The 25,112-nt window shown below is 42.8% G+C and overlaps 1 protein-coding gene across 1 annotated transcript in view; it reads left to right on the top strand.

The window, feature by feature from the left end:
• The window catches only part of CD81 (CD81 molecule), a 39,163-nt gene extending 21,496 nt beyond the window's left edge, over positions 1-17,667 (top strand). Inside the window, exons 2-8 of the mRNA XM_066583076.1 lie at positions 5,897-6,011; positions 6,124-6,221; positions 8,559-8,633; positions 10,454-10,564; positions 12,896-12,964; positions 13,051-13,134; positions 17,002-17,667. Of these exons, the coding sequence (XP_066439173.1) occupies positions 5,897-6,011; positions 6,124-6,221; positions 8,559-8,633; positions 10,454-10,564; positions 12,896-12,964; positions 13,051-13,134; positions 17,002-17,064 (615 nt within the window). The 3' untranslated portion in view covers positions 17,065-17,667. The remainder of the gene's footprint in view (positions 1-5,896; positions 6,012-6,123; positions 6,222-8,558; positions 8,634-10,453; positions 10,565-12,895; positions 12,965-13,050; positions 13,135-17,001) is intronic.
• The last annotated feature ends 7,445 nt before the right edge of the window (positions 17,668-25,112 follow it).

Genomic DNA, 25,112 nt, shown 5'->3' with positions numbered 1-25,112 from the left:
TATATCGGCCGACCGTGAAAACGCCGGCCGATATACGCTCGTGGGAATAAGCCCTTAGTGTTACGGCAGATTGGTGTATATACTTCTGGTTGACAATTAAATAATTAGAAAATTTAGTTTGAATGAGTCCAAGGTGGTCCCCAATTTATCTTGTACTACTTTCAAAAATAAGTTGCAATAGACCTTGCAAGAAGAAGCCTGAATGACCAGATATACCTATCCAAGTATCTGAGCGGCCATCCAAGGAAATGAGTTCGAACGCCTGTCCAGCTTTTTGAGTAAGAAAACTTGTGCATGATTTAGTAATTTAAGCAGAGGTGTAACTTAACGCTTCTAGGCCTCAGTGTAAAAGTTTGTAAAAGACCCCCAACTACCATGAGACATTTAAAATACTAGTGTCTTCTTACATGAAAGAAGAACTTGTGGGTTCCGTCAGGCACTAGGGCCCGGTATGACTGTACTTCCTATAGCTCCACTCCTGTATTTAAGTTTTCAACCAACTTACAGGACAGGTGCATCCCCTCTGTATAAACAGTCTCCAGAGGTGGATGAACCTGATGGGACTAATGAATTTAGTGAAAGGGGACTTGCTAACATTAATGGTGGGAGCCTTCTCTCACTACTAGGAAAGTGCATGGGGTGGCTGCTGTGACTACTGGGAAGAAAGAACTGTGAACTGAGGGACACAATTTTTGCAACTAGCAGGAGGAGAGGAGACTGTTGTCGCTGCCCTTTAAGGGAGTCTCTAGTCTGCATAGGTGATGTGACTTTTTTTTCTAATCAATTTGACTGTGTGGGTCCAATTAGCCCTATAGCATGTCATTGCTCACTGCTAACTTTGTAGTTGGCTCATAGACCTGGCTAAGATACAGTTATGAAAATAACTACATACATCCTCTTTGAGTTCAGATTTTTTTTCTCACTGTAGAATAATGGACTCCTATTTGGTAAATGGCCTTATAACCCTTCCAAGATTGATTAAGCAGCAACAATTGCTACTTTACGTTCATTGTTCATGTCTTTCTACCTTGGCATTGTTTTAACACACACCTGAATGCTCCAGCCCAGCAAACTGCCAAAAGTTTAGCTTCTATACAGGTGCATCCCCTCTGTATCAGCAGTCTCCAGAAGTGGATGAATCTGATGAGACTAATGAATTTAGTGAAAGTGGACTTGCTATCATTAATGGTGGGAGCCTTCTCTCACTACTAGGAAAGTGCATGGGGTGGCTGCTGTGACTACTGGGAAGAAAGAACTGTGAACTGAGGGACACAATTTTTGCAACTAGCGGGAGGGGAGAAGACTGTTGTCATTGCCCTTTAAGGGAGTCTCTAGTCTGCATAGGTGATGTGACTTTTTTTTCTAATCAATTTGACTGTGTGGTGTGAATTAGCCCTATAGCATGTCATTGCTCACTGCTAACTTTGCAGTTGGCTTATAGACCTGGCTAAGATACAGTCATGAAAAAAACTACATGCATCCTCTTTGAGTTCAGATTTTTTTTTCTCACTGTAGAATAATGGACTCCAATTTTTGGGGGAAATGGCCTTATAACCCTTTCAAGATTGATTAAGCAGCAACAATTGCTACTTTAGGTTCATTGTTCATGTCTTTCTTCCTCGGAATAGTATTAACACACACCTGAATGCTCCAGCCCAGCAAACTGCCAAAAGTTTAGCTTATAGAGTTGGTAATACTTGTTGATGATCAATTAATCAAGGGCACATGATTAGCAGCATCTGGCTGCAATTTGCCCTCTTAATTCCTCTGTAAGCAGTAGGGGTGTAATTAATTTTTCACAAACTGCTTTTGCATTTTGGCCTAGCTTTTGTTAAATAAATAATGACATGGTGTAATCATGTGTTGCTGTTTATATGCGGTTGTAGTTGCCTAATTTTAAGGCCTTCTAAGGACCAGATGTTTTTCTTTTTAATTATGTCCTGGTACATAAAAGCATAGAATTCAAAAAAGCTGTATTTAGTTTGGCTTATGAGTGTATGTCCAAGTCTCGGCCAAAGGGATACATTAGTAAGTGACTATGAACTAGGTCATTGCTGTAATACTGGACATTGCTATTAGCTTCTATTCTTCCAGTGTCTTCGTCAGGATGTGATGTTTTGTCAGTCCTTTGTTTGCATTGCCCTTATAGCACAGATGTTATATGATGCATGGATATACACATATATTTATAACTTTAGAGTCGGGTAAATTCTACCCCGAAGCTTAAACTGCTGCATCCTGGTTTTTGTAGCCTATCAGGGCTACCTCCTTCTGTGTGACTCTTTAACCTCATGTTGCTTGTAATGAAAGATATGACCCTGCCTTTCTTTACTTTAAAAACAAACTAAGATTAAGGCTTCCTTCCCAAGGAAGAGGAACTGAGTCAGTAAAAAAATATCTCAGCCACAGATGACCTTGTAGAATAAGATGTTAGTATTCCTTCTCCCGAGTCATTGTAAACTACCACAGCAACCACTGCTTGTTACCGCCTTGAGAAATAGCTCAACTGCCTCCTGATCAGAAGTTTTACCTCCCTTCATTACCAAGCATGGAGCACCAGGACATTTATAGTCTATGACCAGTCAGAAATTGGTTACACAATGAGGCTTCTTAACCACATAAGGGTCCATGGGTTATAAAGTATTCAGGACAACATTTCAGGGCACCCAGAGGTTCCTTGGTTCCCGTTCTCCGAACCTGGATGGCCCAAATGGAAGATCCATAGGACGGCCCAGAGAAGGAGTCAGAAGTATTTATGGGGAATATATCTTGCCTCTAGCGTACTACGAGCACTGGATAGCATATACATTGGCATACAAATGTATATCACCTTATGCACCTACTGTTACTTGTCTTGTCTTACAGTAGTTCTTGCATTGTGTTAAACAATTGGCAGAACCGCTACATATAAATCATGGGTAAAATACCATAACAAATGCTTGCGAGGCAAAACCCTATTGTCAAAGTTATGTCACACATTGTATACAGCCTCTAAATTCTTTTAGATACGTAAAACGCAACATAAACTAGGAAACTCCCACGTGAGGGCATTCCAAATTCATGCAGAACTCAAGCAATAAAGACATGAGGAGAGGAGATATATAACAGGAGATCATCTGCATATAATGTGTGCTTGTGGTGTTCCTGCCCAACCCTTACCGCCGGATACTGGTATTCAGTCAGAAAGCAATTGCTAAGTGTCCCTGACGTGTGCCAGTTATTTATGGTAAACACATATGACATGATACCATTTACCCGGATTCTGGGTATTGGTTGGGTATAAAGGGCCAAAAACTGGTCTATACATCAGGAACCTAATCCAATTTGCCTCAGTGAGGCCATAAGGAAGTGCCAGCTCACTCTGTCAAAAGCTTTTTCGGCATCTCCTGATAAAAGGCACAATAGCACCTTCTCCGGGCATGGGAAATTAGCAATGTGGTACATAGGATGTTCTCCCCTGCCTTTCTGCCCCTCATGAATCCCACCTGATCTTTATGTATGACCTCCGGGATGATCCGACCTAGACGATTAGCCAGCAATTTTGAGTATAATTTAATGTTGCACTTTTATTTAAAAAAAATGGATCTAAAATTGCCACAAATTGTAGGCTCTTTATGGGGCTTGGGCAGGACCACCACATGCGGTTCTTAGAGACTGTTTGGGAGAATAGTAAGTAGGTGAATTGCTATTGAAAAGCTTTGTTAACACTGGAAGGAGTTGTGTTTTGATCAGCTTCAAAAAGGAGCCTATGAAACCATCTGGACCCTCTTTAGTCCTTCGAGGGTCGAAATACCTTCACTAATGTCCTCCTTAGCAAAATGAGAATCCATCTCATCTCTGACCATCCTGCATATAATCATTAATCTTTAAATCTAGGTCTGAACTAGACAAATCTGCATATTGACCCCCTAATATTATATAAGAAACTATAGCAATCATTAAAGGGATTGTACCAGAATATCAAGTCAACCTTTATCCATATTACAAACTGACTTATTGTGATGATGTACATTAGATATTAAAATGTTAGTCTTGGCCGGAATACACCTTTAAGATAGCAAGAATACTTATTGTCAAAGTCCTTTCTCCTGGTGGTCAAAGAACAACGAATTCTCTAGAAATATGACCCCCATTACAGTCTTTGGGTTAATAAGTACAGGTAATATAGTTATCCGAGGAACCTTCTCGATAATTGGAGTATTATGGAGAAGCTTCCTTGGATAACTTCATTATCTTCCCGTCAGACAAGGGCTCTCATTTATAAGTGCTCTTTTCAGAAAACTAAACCCAGTATATGGCCATCTCCCAAGGAGATGCATAACCGTACAGGCAGGTGAAATAAGAGTATATTTAGCATGCACCCGACAGGCTGATAATTGACGATGGCGCTGAGTGCTGCGTTAATCTGCTGAGAACATTCATGCCGCTGCAGACAACATTACTTAGCACTGTTGTCAGAAAGATTAATGTGTAAAATGTTTTTAACGGCTCCTTGGTGTTGGCAGTGCTTTATGAAGACACAATGAGCTCATCGCAAGTCTCCGCTCTCCTTAATTTAAGGGGGAAGTTATAGTATGGACTAATAAGAGGCTGGATTAGAGCTCCATGCAGCAGGAGAGCACAACCTATTCCTTTATTCTGCAGTCTTAGGGTAGAATGATCAGTGACCTTTATAAGAGGTTGTATGAACAGGTTATTGGTGACTGCAGTTTTTTTGATACGTATAGTGAACACATCCATGTTGGTGATCAAGTATGGAACATGTAATGCAGCCATCAAAGGTGCTGGCCTTAGGTTAGATGGCACCTTGTGCAGAATTTATTTGATTACCCGTCCTGAGAAAAAACAATATATATTACAATGACAGTCCGCCAGTATTCTATTTGTGCAGAAAAGAGCAAGATAGCAGCATATCTATACCAGAACAGCTCAGTGGATAAAAACCACACCAGAACCAAGTTCAATGCAAAGATTTAGCACAAGAGCCAAACGCATAACATAAATCCAGCACCAGAACCAAGCTCATGGCATAAATATAGCACCAGAACCATAATAAGTATTATATATATATATATATATATATATATATATATATAGCACCAGAACCATTCATAACCTAAATCCAGCACCAGAACCAAGCTCATGGCATAAATATAGCACAAGAACCATAATCAGTATTATATATATATATATATATATATATCACCAGAACCATTCATAACCTAAATCCAGCACCAGAACCAAACTCATAAAATAAATCCAGCACCAAAACCAGCATAAATCCAGCACCATGACATAACTATAGCACTAAAACCAAGCTCAGCATTATATATACAGCACCAGAACCAAGCTCATGACATAAATATAGCACTGGAACCAAGCTCAGCATCATATATACAGCACCAGAATCAAACTTATAACACAAATCCAGCACCAGAACTAAGCTCATGGCATAAATATAGCACTGGAACCAAAATCAGAACCTTATATACAACAACAGAACCTAACTTAAAACATAAATACAGCACCAGAATCAAGCTCATAACAAATACAGTAGCAGAACTAAGCGATTTTGTTGTAGGGTGCCGATGGGCTGCCGGCGGTGCCTCAGAACATTAGAGGGGAAGAGAGCGAGCCAGAAGGATTGTGATTTATGTAGATGCTGCTGCATGGAGAAATAAGATCATCTGTCCAGATGGACCTAAAGCTGACAATCGTCCCCATTCTACATCCATCTGGTGCCCCTCCTAGCTGGTGTCGGATTCCTGTGTGACTGTATGGGTCCCACTTAGCTAAGGCCTGCCATGGCAACCATAGCTGGATGAGCTTGGGGTCAAAATTGTGTAAATTTAAATTCTACAATTTCCTTTTAATTAATGTCAAATTTCTCCTTTAGCTGGCAGGAGGAGTGATCCTTGGTGTTGCTCTATGGCTTAGACATGAGCCTACAACCTCCAATCTACTGATCCAGCAAATCGGGGACAAGCAAGTTCCAGCAACCTTTTACATTGGTGAGTGTCGTGCTCCGAATATGTCACTTTCCACTTTCCATTCATTTGATCATTATCTCCCATGGAACTCTTCGTGTTTGCTCTACTGTAACCTTCTTCTATATCGTTGCAGGGATCTATATAATTATTGCAGTTGGTGCCGTCATGATGTTTGTGGGTTTCTTAGGATGCTATGGAGCCATTCAGGAATCTCAATGTCTTCTAGGAACGGTAAGAAAGCAGAGGGTGACTCTCCGTTCGAATTCCCTGCGATCTCCTGTAATCTCTGAAGGAACTAGATCACAAGTGTTCAATTCCTCTACAGCCTACCACAGGGGAGATGGAGTATTTAATGGTGTCCATTAAAATGAATGAGTTTTCTGTGTAATGTACTGATGAGCCAAGTCCTCAAGAGAGGTCCAATAGAGTTCTGAATAGCGAAACGCTCCAGACAATCTTACTTTAACCCATTAAAGACCAGCATGTTTTGGTTTAAAAGGACCAGACACTTTTAAGGGATTTTACCCATATGGTGGTTTTATTGCTTTATTATTTATTTCTTCAGCTACCAAAATTATTTTTGCCACGTTTTTTTTTTCTGTGACACGTAGGGCCTATTATTTATATCTTTTGCTATTGCCTTTTTCGTCCTGTTTTTCAGTTTTAATAGGGATAAAAATCTGATTTTTTTTTCTAATTTGTAATTGTTTATTTTTAAAATTTGTATATTTACACTAAAATAAATACAGGAGTGGGTGCCTCATTTTATTTTGGACATTTTGATATAAAATTTGTAGTTTCGAATTACAGGACGACGGTTTTGGTTGGCATCGGTGATGGGTCACTTTTAGAGATGAGCGAACGTGTTCTTAACGAACACTTACGCACCCGAACACCGGCTTTTCCGAGGACTTCCGTGTTCGCGCGTAAGTATTCGGGGGGCGCCGGGGGGCGGGGAGAGGCGCGGCGGCGCGGGCGGCAGCAGCGGGGAACAGGGGGGAGCCCTCTCTCTCTCCCTCTCCCCCCCACTCCCCGCCGCAACCCCCCGCGCTGCCACGGCGACCCCCGAACTTTTTTCGCCCGAACACGGAATTCCTCGCGAAGTTCGGTGTCCGGGCGAAAAGGGGCGGAGCCGAACACGTTCGCTCATCTCTAGTCACTTTCTTTTTTATATATTTTTTTTATTTTATTCTGTAAATTTTTAACTTGTTTTTGTAACTATTTTTTACATTTTATCTATGTCCGCTATGATGTCATATAAGAGCTACAGGAGTCATTCACATGTTTTTCTTTTTATTTCACACTTTTCCACTGTAATTGGACCATCCATAGGAGCCTCGGCTACAGGGGAAAACATCCCCTTGTAATGACTGTAGTCACTAAGAGAGCTGATTTGGGTCTGCTAGGACCCTGAAGCTCTGCCTTGGCATGGGGCTACCGGTGGTCACATGATCGCTGGGTCAAATAGTGGAAGTAAGAATTTTGTTTTCTCTATTTACTACTTGGTGCTCATTGAGTGCTATGTAGTCTGCAAGAGAGAAGGCAGAGGTGGTTAAAAGCCACTTCTGTCTCTCCTCCGGGTCCTTGACTGTTAGTCACAGCTGAGCACCCAACCTGCTGCTACTGCAAAAGCAGCACTAGGTCTTATTTTTGGGAGGGGGGGGGTCCTTATTATACTTACCTAGCAGGTTCGGTCCGCGTCCCTCGTTCCGCTCTCCGGAGCTCCAGCAGGCTTCCTGCAGCCCTCAGCTGCCCACAGAAGATTGCTTTCTGGTTACAGGATTCATAAATCCCTTCTCCAGGAAGCGATGGCACTGATTGGTTCTTGAGCGCTACTCAGCCAAATAATACAGCGCTGGATAAACCAATAACAGCCATCACACCACAAAGCGATCTTCTGTAGACGGCCCAGTGCTGCAAAAAGCCTGCTGGAGCTCTGGAGAACAGCGGAGGAGCCGGTTAGGTTATATATATATATGATGTAGCTAAGGCTTATTTTGGGGGTAGGGCTTATATTTCAGGCCTCCCTGAAATTCTCAAAAAATTAGGGTAGGGCTTATTCTTTTTTTTGGGGGGTTGGGGGTGTACTACATTGAAGGAGCAAGAGCTTTAATTCTGCGCTGTGTTCTTACTATTGGCCAGGATTAAAGTTACAGTACTTGGTCCTTAAGGGGTTAATAAATCACCACATATGAGATACCACAGGGCTTGTACTCTCAGCAGTCCTTTTATTAAAAACGTGATCAATAATGAGAACCTATGACCATGGACACAGACATGGAATGGCTAACCAGGGTTTTTCTGACCTTGTCACCTTCCCTTTCTCACCTTCCACATACATAATAATCCCGTGAGTTAATCTTAATATCTCTAAGAGGATATATCCATGACAAGCCGGCCTGTCAGTTTAAATTAACATGTTCTACTTATTAATAACGTCACCAACTTTCTAGAAGATGTTCTATATAATATGTATTTGCTTATGTTTAGTGTCTTCTGTTACAGCCTCTCGTGCTCTTTTAATGCCCTCCGAAATCCTCATCTTTATTCCCCTTCCTTTCTCTGCAGTTCTTTGCCTGTTTAGTAATCCTGTTTGCCTGTGAAGTAGCTGCTGGTATCTGGGGTTTTGTGAACAGAGAACAGGTAAGAGATACATCTTTATACAGAATAAGCATAAAACTTTACAATATAGCTCCATTCAAAATCAAGTCCCCATGCTGAGATTACAGGGACTACAGCCGTAAGGACTCATTAATTCTGTATTTATCTATCCTATGTGGGTAATATATGAGGGCTGGTAAGAACTAATGCCACGCATTATTGTGCCAATAGACCATAGCTCTGTAGTGCACTGCAATGTCCAACTAGGTTGAATGCAATGTTGCATTGCATTGCTCTGCTACCTCTCTCCCAATGCCCTAAGTGTCATTGCAATAAGGGTGTCAGTTCAGTTTTTGCTACAGTTTGTATTGTTATCTGATATAAGCCTCCTGTGGGGAGGGAAGTGAGGGGATTGAGTCTCTTTGCTCCGTGTGTAAGGCCAGCGACACAGGAATGGGTCGGATTCCACACACGGGAGCCCACGGCGGAATCCAGCCCTAGCCGCAGCCTGATGCCTTCTGTATTGCGGATTACAGCGGCGGCTCGCTGTCGGTCATGCGCAGTGTAGTGGGCATTTTTTTAATCTTTGTTTTTTCCGTATCATCGGAATGACATAGTTACCCATGATCTATCTGCAATGTCAATTGCAGATGGGCTGCAAGTCGGACGATTTCCATTCAATTTAATGGAAGCTGCCCGTGCGGAATCCACACAAAAATAGAACATGCTGCGATTTTATTTCTGCTTGCAGAAATCAAAAATCGCTATGTAAATGGACATGTGGATGTTCTGTTCTTTGGATGGATGTGGAATACCGCGGATCGTCCGTGCTGGTGAAGATCGCGGATTCCGCAATTCAAATCCGGTTGTGTGCCAACGGCCTATGCTGCACGCTAAGGAGCTTGGGATACTCTCTAGAGCAGCTTAGGTGAAACAGCTGCAGCCCTATAGGCATTTGGGTTTCTAAATTAGCTCAAATAGGAGCCAGTCTTTCTAATGACCAAGTGTGGCCTGCTCGTGGCCACAAAAACATGTTGTCTTCATCACCCATGTATGCCAACCGGGAAACGCTGGTAACGCTGAAAAATCTGGGCCTAGAAGTGCCAGTATATTCTGACACCTCTGGGCTTAGTGTGTAAGGCAGCTATGCTGCATGCTCAGGAGCTTGGGATACTCTCTAGAGCAGCTTAGGTGGAATAGCTGCAGCCCTACTGATATTTGGGCTCCTAAATTGGCTCAAACAGTAGCCAAACCTTCTAATGGCCAAGTATGGCCTGATCCGGGCCACATAGGCCTGTTGTCTCCACTGGGCCCCTATCTTCATCAGTCTATACTGTAATTAAGGTATTCTTTTCATCATCCGGAATCAACTAAGAAGAACAAGATGGATACTGCAGCAGGTCCTGTCCAGTTAGAATAGTGCTAAAAAAAGTTTTTAAAGGGATAAATAATTCTTAATTCCTAACTCCACAAATGACTACTGTAAGTGCTGTAATTACTCAGTAGTGTACGAAGAGGAGGGGGGACCCATAGCAAATACAAAACTGACTTCTCCACTGTAGTGCTAAGTTTTGTGCTAAGGGCATAGTACTTGCTTATCCCTTCCTGTAGTGGTTTGCTAACATATTTCCTCTGGAGAGGGCAGTCCCGCACAGTTTCTTGCCAGCTGTAGCAAAGGGGACAGGACCAACCAGGGCTGCACTCCATTCTCTGCAAGGGACCCATAGTAACCACAAGGTCTGCCTCTATGATACATACACTCTTGTGTAGACCATGTTATAAAAGTACAAGTACGGTCTCCTGGTCACTTCGTGGACAGTTGACAGCTACTACCAGCAACTCTTGACCTTCTGTCTTCTCAGGTCTCAAAAGAGATAAAACAGTTTTACGATGAAGCTTATGAGCAAGCAAAGAGCCTGAAGAAGGAGGAGTCTGATAAGGCCAAACCCGTTGTCAAAGTTTTCCATGAGACGGTAAGACATTTCTCAATGGATAGAAAGATATTTCCAAACATATTTACTTCCAAAATCCAAGGAATTAAATGGTACCTTCAAGGTGTTGCCATTTGAGGGAGAGACGCTCTTTGTAGCTTATAGATGGGGCTCCATAATTATTACAATAACTTATAGTTTATCTTTACACATCATTATTACCAGAGTACCGCACATATGAAAAAGCTTTAAGTGCCTAACATTAGCCAAAAAACAAGCACAATAACCATGAACTATATGACCGACAGACAGGTACAGAGGGAGAGAGGCCCCTGCTCACAAGGGCTTACAATCCACAGTACACGGGAATGGGAAAGGAGACATGAGGTATGGGTGTTCATATTGCAGTGTACTGACAGTAGGGTTACTGCAGATTGTAGGGTTTTCTGAAGAGGTGGGTTTTCAGGTTGGTTAGGAAGATTTCAAAGGTGGGGAAGAGTCTGATTGGTTGGGGTGGTAAGTTTTAGAGTATGTGAGAGGCACAGTGGTCTAAAGCCCATTTTACACACATTGATTATCGCTCAAAATTTGTTGCGTGTACATGTGCCCATCTTTCACTTTTCTGCTGAACAATGATTTTCATTGCAGCATGAAATGCATTGTTCGGCAGAAAGGCTAATAAGTAGGACCACACGTTGTGTTCCTGTGTGGGGAGCGCCTATTAACATTGTCTCAGCTGTCAGCCCTGGGGCAGAACAAAGGAAATTTATTCAGAGAACAGCGGGTGGTCTGTTCCCTGATTACAGCTCCCAGCAGCTCACAAGCTACTAATTTTTTACTAATAGTAGTAATTTATGCAAAATGATCATCTTTGTGTGTAAAAAGGCCTTTAGGTTCCCTTCACATGGGCGTATTTATGCATTCAAAATTTGCACAAGCAATATGCAGAGATTAAATCCATTAATTCCAACGGGCTCTTTCAAATTCACCTACTTTTTGTGCTCTATTTTCCTGCACATTTGTGCAATCGGAGCCCCCATAGAAGTCAATGGGGATGGGTAAACGTGCACATAATAAGCTAGGAAATGCGACAATATACAGAAAAATAGGTGTTTTTTTAATGCAAAATAAATACACAAACAAAATGTGAAAATGGGTATGAACTAGAGATGAGCGAGCATACTCGGAAAAGCACTACTCGCTCGAGTAATTTACTTTATCCGAGTATCGCTGTGCTCGTCCCTGAAGATTCGGGTGCCGCTGCGGCTGACAGGTGAGTCGCAGCGGGGAGCAGGGGAGAGCGGGCGGGAGAGAGGGAGAGAAAGATCTCCCCTCCGTTCCTCCCCGCTCTCCCCTGCAGCTCCCCGCTCCGTGCCGGCACCCGAATCTTCAGGGACGAGCACAGCGATACTCGGATAAAGCAAATTACTCGAGCGAGTAGTGCTTTTCCGAGTACGCTCGCTCATCTCTAGTATGAACCCATTGAAATCAATGTATTCTATTCTATTAATATTACACGCAGAAATGCGCCCATGTGAAGCCGGCCTGATAGTACACAATCAGTTCGAAAAACAGATAAGAATAGCACTCATTGATTTGAATGGGTGTATTCACATTGACTTTTTTTACTTGGACAAAAAGTCCCAGTTAGGGTGAACACCCACTTGTGTTTTTTTTCACACAATATTGCTGCATTATTAAAAACTCATTGCAAGTTTGTGCTTTGCGATTTTTGTGCGATGCGTTTTTAACATTAGAAAATCCCATTGACAATCGCATTAAAAAAACGCAGCGATATTGCGAGAAAAAAAACACTTAAGAAAAACGCAAGTGGGTGTCCACCCTTAGGCTTCTTTCACATGGGGACCTATGCATGCAAAAAACTTGCCACTATTAGAACCAATGGTTTTCTATGGGAACGTTCAGATGTTTTATGTACGTCTAACATTCCTTCATCTGAACGTTCCCATAGGAAACCATTGGTTCTAATAGCCGCACGTTTTTTACACGCGTGATGTTTGTGAGTGTAAGTAACCGTGTGAAAGAGACCTAAAATAATTGCAGCATGTCCTTTTCTGTCCGTGTGTCAACTGCAGACAGCCCGCTGGTCGGACAGCTTCCATTGACTTCAATGGAAGCCGTCCGCTTGGAATCCGCAGGAAAGTGGAGCATGCTGCGACTTTTCATCCGCGAGCAGAAACTGCAATTGGTTTCCGCTCGTGTGCATGAAGAATCACCTTTGCATAGCATGCTACGGGCGGTATTTGCTGCGGAATCCGGAGGTAGACACCCGCTCCGGATTCGTCAATTCACGCTTAGGTTTGCGAGTTTTTATCCTTGCTTACTAACTCTATGCTGTTCCTTCCCTTATAGCTGCAGTGCTGTAAACTTGATGCAAGAAACCTGGTTGATAACCTTTGTCCATCTGGCATGTTTCATGGGGTCAGTAGGCATCTGATAATATGATGGCGGTGCTGGTGGGAGATATTTCATGTACTTCACTTACTAATAACATTTCACTCCTCTAGGATTGCCATGAGAAAATCGATGCTCTGTTCCAGTCTAAACTGCACTTGGTCGGTATTGCGGCTGCAGTGGTGGCTGTTATTATGGTGAGACCCTGTTCTTCTTTCTGAACTCTGAGGGCGCCCACCCACTGGCGATTTTTTTCCCTGTGAAATTCGCAGCATTTTTTTCTCTGCAGGGGTCTATGGGACTTGTAATGTTAAAATCGCGATCGCGCAAAATCGCGATTTCGCGGTAAATTGCGATTTTAACATTACAAGTCCCATAGACCCCTGCAGAGAAAAAAATGCTGCGAATTTCGCAGGGAAAAAAAATCGCCAGTGGGTGGGCGCCCTTAAATGGTAACTTTCAAAAAAGTTTTTTGTTTCAGTTTCCCGAATGCGAGGAATAAATTAAATTTGCTTCTCCACCTAAATGTACTTATGCAAATTAATATAGCAAGGACAGATAGTTATAGGTGTAACGCAATCATTGGGGTGGTGTTTGGCCCATATTGCCCAGAGTGTTAAGGCAGCGGAAATGCAGTCCTAAGCACTCGCTCATAACCTGAAGGTTGCAGGTTTAATCCCTGCATGGTTCAGGTAGTCGGCTCACGGTTGACTCATCCTTCCAAGGTTAGTAAAATGAGTATCCAGCTTGGTGGAGGGTAATATATAAATTACCTGAAAGCAGTTCAGAATAAGTTGGCGCTATACAAATAACAAGATTTATTTATATTATGGGCTGCATAGTTTTGCGTTGGGTGGCGTAAAATTTCTCTCTACAACTGAATTTGAGATCTGCGTAATGCAGATTCCAGATAGTTGTGTGCATGAGACCAAAAGACAGAGAAATTACTGGTTCAATGGGCTTGTCTCAGGGGCGTAGCAGGTAACCATGGGGCCCCATAGCACAATCTGTAATGAGGTCCTACTCTACATGACCACCTTTAGCAGCACGTTCAGACCATGAAAAGTTTATGATAAATTTGCTGTGCCTTGGGGCTTCTTCAGATGACCGTATTCGCACATGTTTTTGCGCGCATATAATCTACGCATGCAGTGTACAGAGAATAGAACCCAATGAAGTCCATGGGTTCGTTCAAATGCGAATGCAAAAAAAACAGGTCCTGCTCTATTTTTCTGTGTATTTGCGCACCAAGGGCCCCATGGAAATCTGAGCGAACATACGCAATACGCTGCGCAATTCCATTGGGAAAAAATACATCTAAACCTCATTATGCGAAATAGCCTTTCAAACGACGAAAGAGGTGTGTCACACACGTGTGAACTAACCCTGCATTCGCAAAAAGTATAGTACCATGCACCGATACATGCGCAAATCTACCTAATCAAACCTCGTTCATGGCACAAATACATTGCCCTGAGGTGTGCTCAATTGCGCTTACGATCATGTGAAGCCACCCTTAGGGCTCACACCCACTTGCGTTTTTTTTAGGCTGCGATATCGCTGCGTTTTTTTTTTAACGCAATTGTCAATAGGACTTCCTAATATTAAAAATGCATCGCAAGTTTGTGCTTTGTCATTTTTGTGCGATGCTTTTTTAATATTAGAAAGTCCCACTGACAAGCGCGTGAAAAAAACGCCCTAACTCAGAGGAATAAACCACGAAGTGAAGTGTCAGTCCATGGGTAATGCACATGTTCATGGTACAGTAGTGGGATGATTCACACAGCGATGTTACTGGACAGTAATAATCTACTTAGTGATGTCATAGTACACATACAATGCACAGAGTGATGTCACAGTATAGGGATATTCTACTCAGTGATGTCACAGCATAGGGATAATACACAATGATGCCACAATACATAGATAATGCACAGAGTGATGTCACAGAACAGTCGTAATGTCCTCAGTGATGGTACAGTACAGGAATTATACAAAGAGTGATGTCACGGAACAGGGTTAATGCACATTAGAGATGAGCGAACGTGTCCGTTACGGACACATCCGCACCCGGACACCGGCTTTAGCGAACACTGCAGTGTTCGCGCGTAAGTGTCCGGGTGCCGCCGGGGGGCGGGGAGATGCGCGGCGGCGCGGGCGGCAGTAGCGGGGAACAGGGGGGAGCCCTCTCTCTCTCCCTCTCCCCCCCACTCCCCGCCGCAGCCCCCCGCGCTGCCACGGCGGCCCCCGAACTTTTTCGCCCGAACACCGAGGTGTTCGCAAAGTTCGGTGTTCGGGCGAAAAAGGGGCGGGGCCGAACGTGTTCGCTCATCTCTAATGCACATCATTATGTCATAGCACACAAAAAAAAAAAAAAAATTTAATAGAATAAGGGCTCCAGCACACTTGTGTTTTTCTTTTGCGCATTTTTTTCACGCGATTGTCAATGGGACAATAAAAACACATTGCAAGTTGGTGCTTTTCAATTTTTGTGTGATGCGTTTTTAACATCAGAAAGTCCCATTGACAAACGCGTGAAAAAAAAGCGCAAGAAAAACGCAAGTGTGCTGGAGCCCTAAGGCTGCCTGTCCACGGGCGTTTTTGGATCGCATTCCCCGCGGCGATAATCCGTCTGCGGGGAACACAATGCACGCTTTCCATAGCATTGCTATGGAAAGCGCAGCCCCCTTGTCCACGAGCAGAGAATCATAGCGATTCTCCACTTGCGGCCAGCAAATCGCAGCATGCTGCGAATTGTCGTGATTCTTCGCGGTCAGCCTATCTGTCAGATAGGCTGACCGGGGAGATCCGTCTGCAGGCTCCTGCTCCCTGGCGGATACCGCAACGCCCATGGACAGGCAGCCTAACACAGACACTGCGATGATAACCAACAAACCCATTAGAGTCAAAGGTGTCCAACTGGGCGCAGTTTGGGTCCATCAAATAACAGATTGGGCCCTTCATTATTTTGACTTCTCTGTTACTATAACGGAACAGAAAAACTGAAATGGTAATGGCGGTGTGAACAGAACCTTATTATTTTACACTGACTGACTCAACAAGAGTTGACATGTGCGCCTCAGCTTTTCCTCTCAGACAGAACAGATTTGGGGAAGTTAGATATGGCGAATCGTTTGGCAGGATTCACAGAATGCAGAATCGGTGGTCTCAAGTGAATTTCTTTCCCTGATTATAAACCACCAGCTTTCCTGTCTGGGGATCCTGCCAAACATCTCCTCGTATCTCAGTTTCCTGGACCCTGCAAGCATAAGAAGACTTTAGAGAAGTATATTAGAGTTAACTGTGATCAGATGTTGAGTCGGGCTAGACTTTAAAGTGCATACATCCTTGACAAAATAAAGAAGAGCATGATGTTCCAAAAACACCCCTGCAGTATGTTAGTAAATACTTGTATTACCTATAGAATAACAGTGTTGTATCATCCTTCCTCAGAACCCTCTGTTATTCCCCCTAGAAGTCTATGAAAAGAGTGACAGTTGGATGTTGGCATTCTCATTGTCAAAGGGGTGTGTCCTTTCATACTCTCACCAATCAGTGTCAGATTCTATAACAACACATCCTGTTGACAATTGGGAATATTAACACCCAGTTGTCATTTTAACCAGACATTTCTTGTAAGAATAACCAAGGGTTCTAGTTTATGGGGGATACAAGTATTTACTAAACCAGACGTGATAGAAGAGCTGATAGATCGTCTTTAAGGGTGGTTTCACACCTGCATTGGGGATTCAACTTTGCTGCTCCATTGGTGGAGCATGAAAGGGGAATCTCCACAGCCAAACGGCTCCGTCTCAAGAAGTAACTGAACAGACGCCATTGACTATAATGAGGTCTGTTAGCCTCCTGCTCAGCTGCTCTGCTTTTGGACAGAAGAAAAAGCACTGTGTGCAATGCTTTTTCTTCCGGTATTTCTAGCCAGATCTGCGACGGAGATGTGAAACCACCCTAAATTTTGTATATTTTTTGAATATAAATTTTTATATTGTTGAGTACAATTAGATACTTTGTTTGATTAGAAATGTCATTTTTGTCTCCTCTCTTAGATCATCGAGATGATATTCAGTATGGTTCTGTGCTGCGGCATCCGGATCTATTCTGTGTACTGAGCGGCTCGCTTCGCCCCATGTGTAAATGACACCCACCTCTTCTATCCCCTTCTTCCCTCCCTGAGTGTGTCTTTTTATTAACACGTTCACCGCTCTTGTGGAGCTTGTGCAGATGTTTAACCCAGATGAGAAGCTGAAGTTCGCTTCTCGTTCGGTCATGAGGATGTCTTTTTTTCCTCTATACCGCCCTTCCCTGGAGGTTACAGCAACAAGGCACTCACAGCTGGGGTCCTGCAGAATGTACTCCCTTTGATTTTAGGGCCCCCTGCTCCTAGCCTTAGTGTGAAACTATGTCACTGCCACAAAATCAAACCTTCTGGAGTTCACATTTGTACCGAATGAATGATGTTTACGCATCAGTCTGACTCTTGGGGGCATGCCAGTGCCTTATTGCATAATCTCTCTGCCCGCTCCTGTGTAAAATATATTGTGTTAGTACTGTCAGGGGAAGGACCAATCCTAACAATACCCCTTTCCTGCACGATCCCTCCACACAATCTGTCATCTGATGGAAAAGTGAATATATATAATTATATATATATATAAACATGTATAAAGATTCTCATTAAAAACATTTATTGGGGGCTTTTTCTCCCAACACCACATGACTTGTCTTCTTTTTTTATACATTACGAATGAATGTGTTTAAAATGCGTTAGTTGGCTTACTACAGTAGTTTATAGAGATAAACCAGGGGTTTTCTGGGGACTTGATATTGATGGCTGACCATTGGGAGTTTTAGCTCGTCTTCTTCAGTGTCAATAAGGCTCAGGCAAAATGGTGCCGCCCAGGTTGCTCCAACACGGCACCCTGTAGCTGAACCTTCTTTCCCTAGCCATGGCTCTGATCGGCGGAGAGGAGGCCTGTGCAGTAGCGCTACTGTACTCTTCAGACCGGCACAGGTAAGTGGTGGTCTCCTCTATGCCTTCACTCCATGACCATGGCTCTGATCGGCAGAGAGGAGGCCTATGCTGTAACTCCCCGATCTTCCTCCTGGCTGAGTACCGGCCCAGAGAGGGCAGGGCCTTAACGTGCAGCCAGCAGCGGGCTTACAGAGAGGCTGCATGCTGCTCTTCTGTTAGGGGGAATGCTGTAGCCTTACCCCTTACATAAGTGCGCTACTGCCACAGCTTAGCCATCACTGGAGCCGCGGTCAGGTGCCACCATTCCTCTTGTCCTTCTCGTTGGTCTCTCCCTTCTCCGTGTCCATCCTCTGCTTGGTTGCTCTCTGCTGCCCATAGGGCATGCATGTGTTCCTGCTCATTCTCTTAATGACCATCGCTCCTTATCCCAGTCCCCCACCAATAAGCAGTCCCCCTTGCTATATTAGGCATCCTCTCCACATGGAGGATACCTTAGCAATTTGGTCTTATCCTGCAGATTGTGACTAAGCCCTTAGTTGTGTATCTTCCGACTTCGACCCTTGCCTGACTCCTGACTATCCTGACTTTTGTGCTCCCTGATTTCAGTTCTGCATTCTAGACTTCGTTATTGCCTGCTGACTGCCCTGACCAACAGCCTGGACATCGTTAATGCATCTGTACCTTCAGCTCTGACTCAAGACGATCTTTCAGCTACACTCTTGTTCAGAGCTTCAGGTACCGCACCTCGGCTCAGTGCAGCATCAGCAGGCTCATTACCAGGACTACATGGATGAGCAACAGCTTGGGTACGCTGCAGCAAAGACCACATCCTACTTGGAGGGGTCATGGATGAAAAACCTGAGTACCTCAGGTCCTGCCTCCCCAGATATCCCAAAGCCAAACTGATGTGTAGCAAGGTGGATGAACATCTGCCTGCCTGACACTGTTATTGAACAAAATCCGCTATACCAAGACCAATATTACCAATAATAACACTACGTTAGGGCTAAATAATACAGCCACACCAGGAGTTCATATTACTATCACATAGTGACTAGAATCATAGAATGGTAGAGTTGGAAGGGACGTCCAGGGTCATTGGGTCCAACCCCCTGCTAAATGCAGGATCACTATATCATCCCAGACAGATATTTGTCCAGTGTCTGTTTGAATAATTCCATTGAAGGAGAACTCCCCACCTCCCGTAGTAACCTGTTCCACTCATTGATCATCCTCACTGTCTAATATGTAGTCTGTGTCTCCTACCTTTCAGTTTAATCCCATTGCTTCTAGTCTTTCCTTGTACAAATGAGAATAAGGCTGATCCCTCTGCACTGTGACAACCCTTCAGATATTTGTAGACCGCTATTAAGTTTCCTCTCAGCCTTCTTTTTTGCAAGCTAAACATTCCCAGATCCTTTAACTGTTCCTCATAGGACATGATTTGCAGACCGCTCACCATCTTGGTAAGGGCTCTTACCCACTTGCATTTTTTTAACGCTTCGATATCGCTGCGTTTTTTAACACAATTGTCAGTGGGACTTTCTAATGTTAAAAACACATCCCAAGTTTGTGCTTTGCGATTTTTGGGAGATGCGTTTTTAACATTAGAAAGTCCCATCGACAACTATGACTTCCCTGACTTTAATTTTATTATACGTTTGAAAAATAAATTAAAAAGCAATCCATACTCCCCTCCATTGTCGCTCCCCGGCAGCTGTAGTCTGCGCCGCTGTTCCCCGCTGTTGGATTTATAAGTTATGCGATTCTGTAACACACACGATTGCTGCAGATATTCTCGGCATCACTGATGCTGAGACCAGAGATTGACTGCAACAATCATGTGCGTCACATGATTGCGTAACCCTGCAGTCAGACAGCGGAGGACAGCGGTCACCGACTACAGCTGCCAGGGAGCAATAGTGGAGGTGAGTATGTACGGTTTGTTATTTTACCACAGAGCTATAATCAGTCACAGACTGTATGCAAAAGAAGGCATGGCAGCTAAACGTAAAGGGGGCAAAAGGAAGCATGGCATCCAAATGTAAACGGGGAGGAAAGGTGGCATATATATATATATATATATATATATATATATACATGCAAAAGATGGCATCTATATGAATAAGGGAACAAGAGATGGCATATATATGTAAAAGTGGCAAAAAGTGACATTGGTGTAAAAAGGTGTCAAAGGTGTTATCTGTATGAAAAAGGGGCAAGAGGTGGCATATGTAAAGGTGAAAATGTGGCATCATATCTAAAGGCGCAAAAGGTGGCATTATATCTAAGTGGGGCAAAATGATGCATTATTTTAAAAGGGAGCAAGAGAAGGTATTACTCACTGGTTCATAAGGACTATTATTACTGACTGGAAGCAAAAGGAGGAATCATTGCTGAATGTGGCAAAAGTAATATTACTGAGTGGCGACATAAAGAAGGCATTACTAAATGGTGGTACTTTTGCTTTGTGGGAGTCACTATAAGCAGCAGTTATTATATGGCCTCTACAAGAAGCACACAAAGGGGTTGAGTAAATTACTGTGTGGGGCATCACTGGTGTTATTATTGCTATCTGGGGCACTGCAGATGGGGTAATTGTGTAGAAGTGTGGAAAATGAAGTGAGGATTCTGGGAAAGCAAGGAGCCAAAGATGTATGTGTGTGTCATTCTGCAGAGACAATGTTTGACTTGCAGAAGTCATGATAGTGGTCTGCCCTGGATGGAGAAGAAAATGTAAATTCAATGACTCCGGGCAGGAAGTCACCTATGATTACTGGAGGTAACTGCACTGTGATCGCTTATATCGTCTGCTGTCCCTGTAAAGCTGGTATCTACCATATAGGGTTAATATTGGTCTCTGTATATTGTTGTTTTTTGCAACAGTATGGTGGTATTCTGTGACTGTGTGATGGCAATATGTGATCATGGTCAGGTGGTATTACTTGGATCTTATATGGTCTTATTATTGATAATGCTGATCTTGGTATAGTGGGTTTTCTTTAGTGACAAAATGGAGACAATATGAATGGTAATAGTATTTGCACCTTGTATATATGGTATGTGATATTATTTTAGTGTCTGATTTGGGGTAATATATCAATGCTTAAAGAGGTTATCCAGTGATTTTTAAAACTCCCCTGGAGTAGTGGGCTTTGATCAGCCACTTCCAGTGATGTCATAGCTGAGACTCATTATAATAACTAAGCCAACGCCCTTCTATCACAGAGATAAAAAGGAGCTCATTGACACTCTTATCGCCCAAGGGCGCACATAATCCTGGAGCTGGCCCTGATCAGAGTGTCCATATAAATGCTCCAACAGGGCTGCAAACAATCATTAACAATCAGTTGGTGTGGTACTAAATCTGCAGCTATCAGCTTGGCCCACTCACAATCTTCTTTGCTTACAGTCTATTTGTTTGGAACATATCTGCACCCGGAGCCTGATGGCAGCTGTTCAGCATCATCTTTTGGCATTTCCAATTAACGTTCCTATTCAAAAAGATCATTATAACGCTTGGAGTCATCTTGGGGTCACTCGTGAAATAGCGAAACAGTTGTTGTATCTGTCATCTCATTATGTGTACATTGTCTTGAATGTATGGGCCACCTCAAGCCATGCAAGAATTATATGAAACAGCTGTGTTCTTGCATTGAAATATCATTCTAGTCTGAGATCCTATGGTCTAATGCATAGCTTTTGTTAGCCTGAACTATATAGCCTTACGTCCCTGGGCCCCAATACATAATTTGTACCAGCCCCCCTCTGTCCCCTCATCTAATCTGACATATGTGGTGGCATCAGCTTGTATAGAATCTACCTACCCGCCTATCGTATAAAAGCAAGATATTAGTGTAGTAATACAGGGTGTCTTAAAAGTGTGGAAACTCTATTGTAGAATGAAAATGGTTTGGAAGAGAGCGATCCAATTTTGCTTACAAGCTGCAGGGAAAGGAAAAACCTGTTAAGCTATGTCACAAATATGACGGCCATTTTGAATGCTGCCATCTTGGATTCAACTTAAATTTTTCCAATGGTCAGGTAGGTGTGTGATATATCAAACTGTCTGGAACTTCACCAGAAAACCAATGATGTGCTTCATTTCCACATAACTCTATTGATTTTCATGTTAACACTGTGTTTTTTCTTCATTACAGGCAATATGACTGATGGCATTATCCCAAGCATAATGTGTTGAGATCATTCTTAGATCAGGTGAATGAAGCACATGTGTCATCACCGCAGGTTTCAGTCAACGCCACCTAACCAGACCTCCCATTACTCATCGTAGAGTTGCCAAACTTCTTTCCAAATTTTGAGAAACAGGTTATATCACTAATAAACCAAAATCTGGACAACCAAAAACCATTACTGCTAAAGCATGAGCTACCATTGTTCTGGTCTCATTATCAAGAGCCCACAACATAGCACTTGTTGTCTGACTCAAGAATGTTGGCTTAACCGTGCACCAAATTGTGTCTACGCATAAATGGCATCCTTACAAACTGCATATGCTGCAACACCAGATATTAGGATGACCTCAACACAATTTTGCTTGAGATAGCGCCATTATTTACATTTCCTGTAATAAAGAACAATCACTGTATTAACATGAAAATGAATAAAATGATGTTAAAATTAAGCACACCATTATTTTTCTGGTGAAATTCTCTACCCGTTTGATATATCGCACACGCACCTTTCCAGTGGAAAAATAGTTGAATCTAAGATGGCAGCATTCAAAATGGCTGTCATTTTGGTGACATGGCCTAACAAGTTTTCCCCTTCCCTGCAGCATATATACATAATTAGATCACCATCTGTCGAACCATTTTCTTTCTACTTCCCATTTTTGAGAAACTGGTTACAATATTGTCATCTCTGCATTGCCCTTTTATAGTTCTCCCACCCAACTGGACCTTCTACAGTCTATGTAGCTATGCCCATGTTTCAGTGTCTGCATGTCTTGCTGATCTGTAATACATAAGTACCACCAGAGAGAATGGGTAATATAGATTGTCCTGCATTATGTAAACATGCTTTATGGCTACTTACCACCAGGTGGCAATACAAGTATCTTAATTTGTCACTGACAGGTTAAAAACACACACAAAATAGAATAACAGGACATGCGGATGAAGTGATCTTTCTTATGGAATGGCTAAGAGAAATTCCTTTGCGTTGGAGAGCAAGATATTATTGTTCAATATATGATACATTTAACATTACCTAAATTGACTTGGACTGGCATTTCATACACTGGTCTACGTATAGAGTGAAGTGGACCAATTTTATTAAGAGGCGCCTGCCTATTAATAAATTCTGCGCATGCCTGGCCAGTCGGTGCACCAAAATTTACGATCAACGACAGCTATAAGCAGGTAAATGATTTTCACTATTATTTATGGCAGGATCTAACGTATAATACACCGACAGGCCTGGGAGGTCATGGCCCCTTTCGATAAGTCCAACCCACTTTTAGAAAAGTGGTGTAAAAAGTTTTTATTTTAAAAGTACGCAGCTCAATTGAACAGTAAGTCCTCCAACATTAAAATCCAAAACTTAATTCTAGCATTAGAATAAGAAGTTGGTTGAACATCCTCATACGCGTTTCAAACCATTTCGGTTCTTAGTCATAGCATGAAGTGATAACAAGACAACTATTTAAAACTAACAGCGGGTCCTATAATAACCAAACCTGGCCTGGATGAGATCCATGTAAATATAACAATAATACACATTGGAAGAATTAGACAGTAAACTATGAGACAGAAATACACAAGAGGAGGAAAAAACACAACATACTAATAATGAAGCAATAAAAATATAAATCAAATCTAAAATTTAAGCCAGCTGGACTCTAAGTCCCAAATTCCAAACCAGTAGGCTTCCCTAGTAAACAATTTCTTAACCCAATTCCCTTCCCTTTGTGGTTTACTGACCCTATCAAAAGGGGTGGCTTGTAAGAAAGCAAAAACATTCCAAAAATGTTGAAAGGCACCAGAAAGACTGCATTTAAAAAACTGATCAGCTGGAGCAGCTCCACAGTCCTCACCTTCAATTTTCAATTAGTACACCCTACATACTGAATATTCTATGAGATACGCTACATAAGTACTGAACTCTTACAGGTCATGTGAAATTAATGCGGTAAGTACGCTCATTGGGAAAAAAAATAGGCACCTAGAAGGAGTTGTTGGAATGGAATGACACGTTCTCTGTGTGATTGTAATGTTGATATAAGTAAGTGATTACAATATAAGAGCAAAAGGAATTTATTGCAGAAAATGGACACTTGAAGGGAGACTCCAGTACCCTGTTATACCGCCTCAAGCTTGGATGCAAGATGTGATACAGGTGGGCATGGAGGCTCTAGTACCCTGTTGTACCGCCTCTAGCTTTGATACAAGATGCCATATGGTTGGGCATGGAAGCTCTCGTACCCTGTTGTACTACCTCTAGCTTTGATACAAGATGTGATACAGGCAGGCATGGAGGCTTACAAGTTCTGTATGGTATACTGCGGCATATCATTCAACATTTGCTGTAACTGAGTCTCTAGAGCATGCAAACTTGTAGTCTGTTGACGTTGGCATCCCAGATAATCCCATACATGTTCTATTCGTGATAAATTTGGCAATTGGGTGGGCCACAAAAGTGTGTGAATGTTGTGGAGACATTCCTGTGACACCCTCGTTTTATGTGACCGAGCATTATCCTGCTGCCTCTTGGAAGCTACCGTGAGAGGAACAAATGTGGCTGCAAGATGTCCTGAACATATTGCTGAGCCATCATTGTCCCTCATACCACTACTAGGGGGAGACCAACTGTCTATGCGATGGCCCCTTAGACCAACAGGCCAGCAGTGGGGACAGTGTGCCACTCCACAGCAAAGACAGTATTGAGGTTCTCACCCCTATGTCTCCAGAAGCGCACATGGCTGTCATCATTGCTCAAACTAAACCTGGATTCATCGCTGAAGACAATCTGGTTCCACTCGGTAGCAGTCCAGTTTCATCGTCCATGACACCACTGCACACGATAGCAACAGCGGGTGGGTGTCAAAGGCAGTACACGTAATGGGCACTGTGCAACAAAATGTCCTTCAGCCAAGAGCCTAGAAATGGTTCAGACAGAAACATGTCTGTAATGATTGTGCCACCTGTCTCTTGATGGTGGACA

This window comes from Eleutherodactylus coqui, chromosome 11 (genome assembly GCF_035609145.1).
Source record: "Eleutherodactylus coqui strain aEleCoq1 chromosome 11, aEleCoq1.hap1, whole genome shotgun sequence".
Classification (NCBI taxonomy): domain Eukaryota; kingdom Metazoa; phylum Chordata; class Amphibia; order Anura; family Eleutherodactylidae; genus Eleutherodactylus; species Eleutherodactylus coqui.
This window is presented reverse-complemented; position numbering and strand designations above follow the sequence as displayed.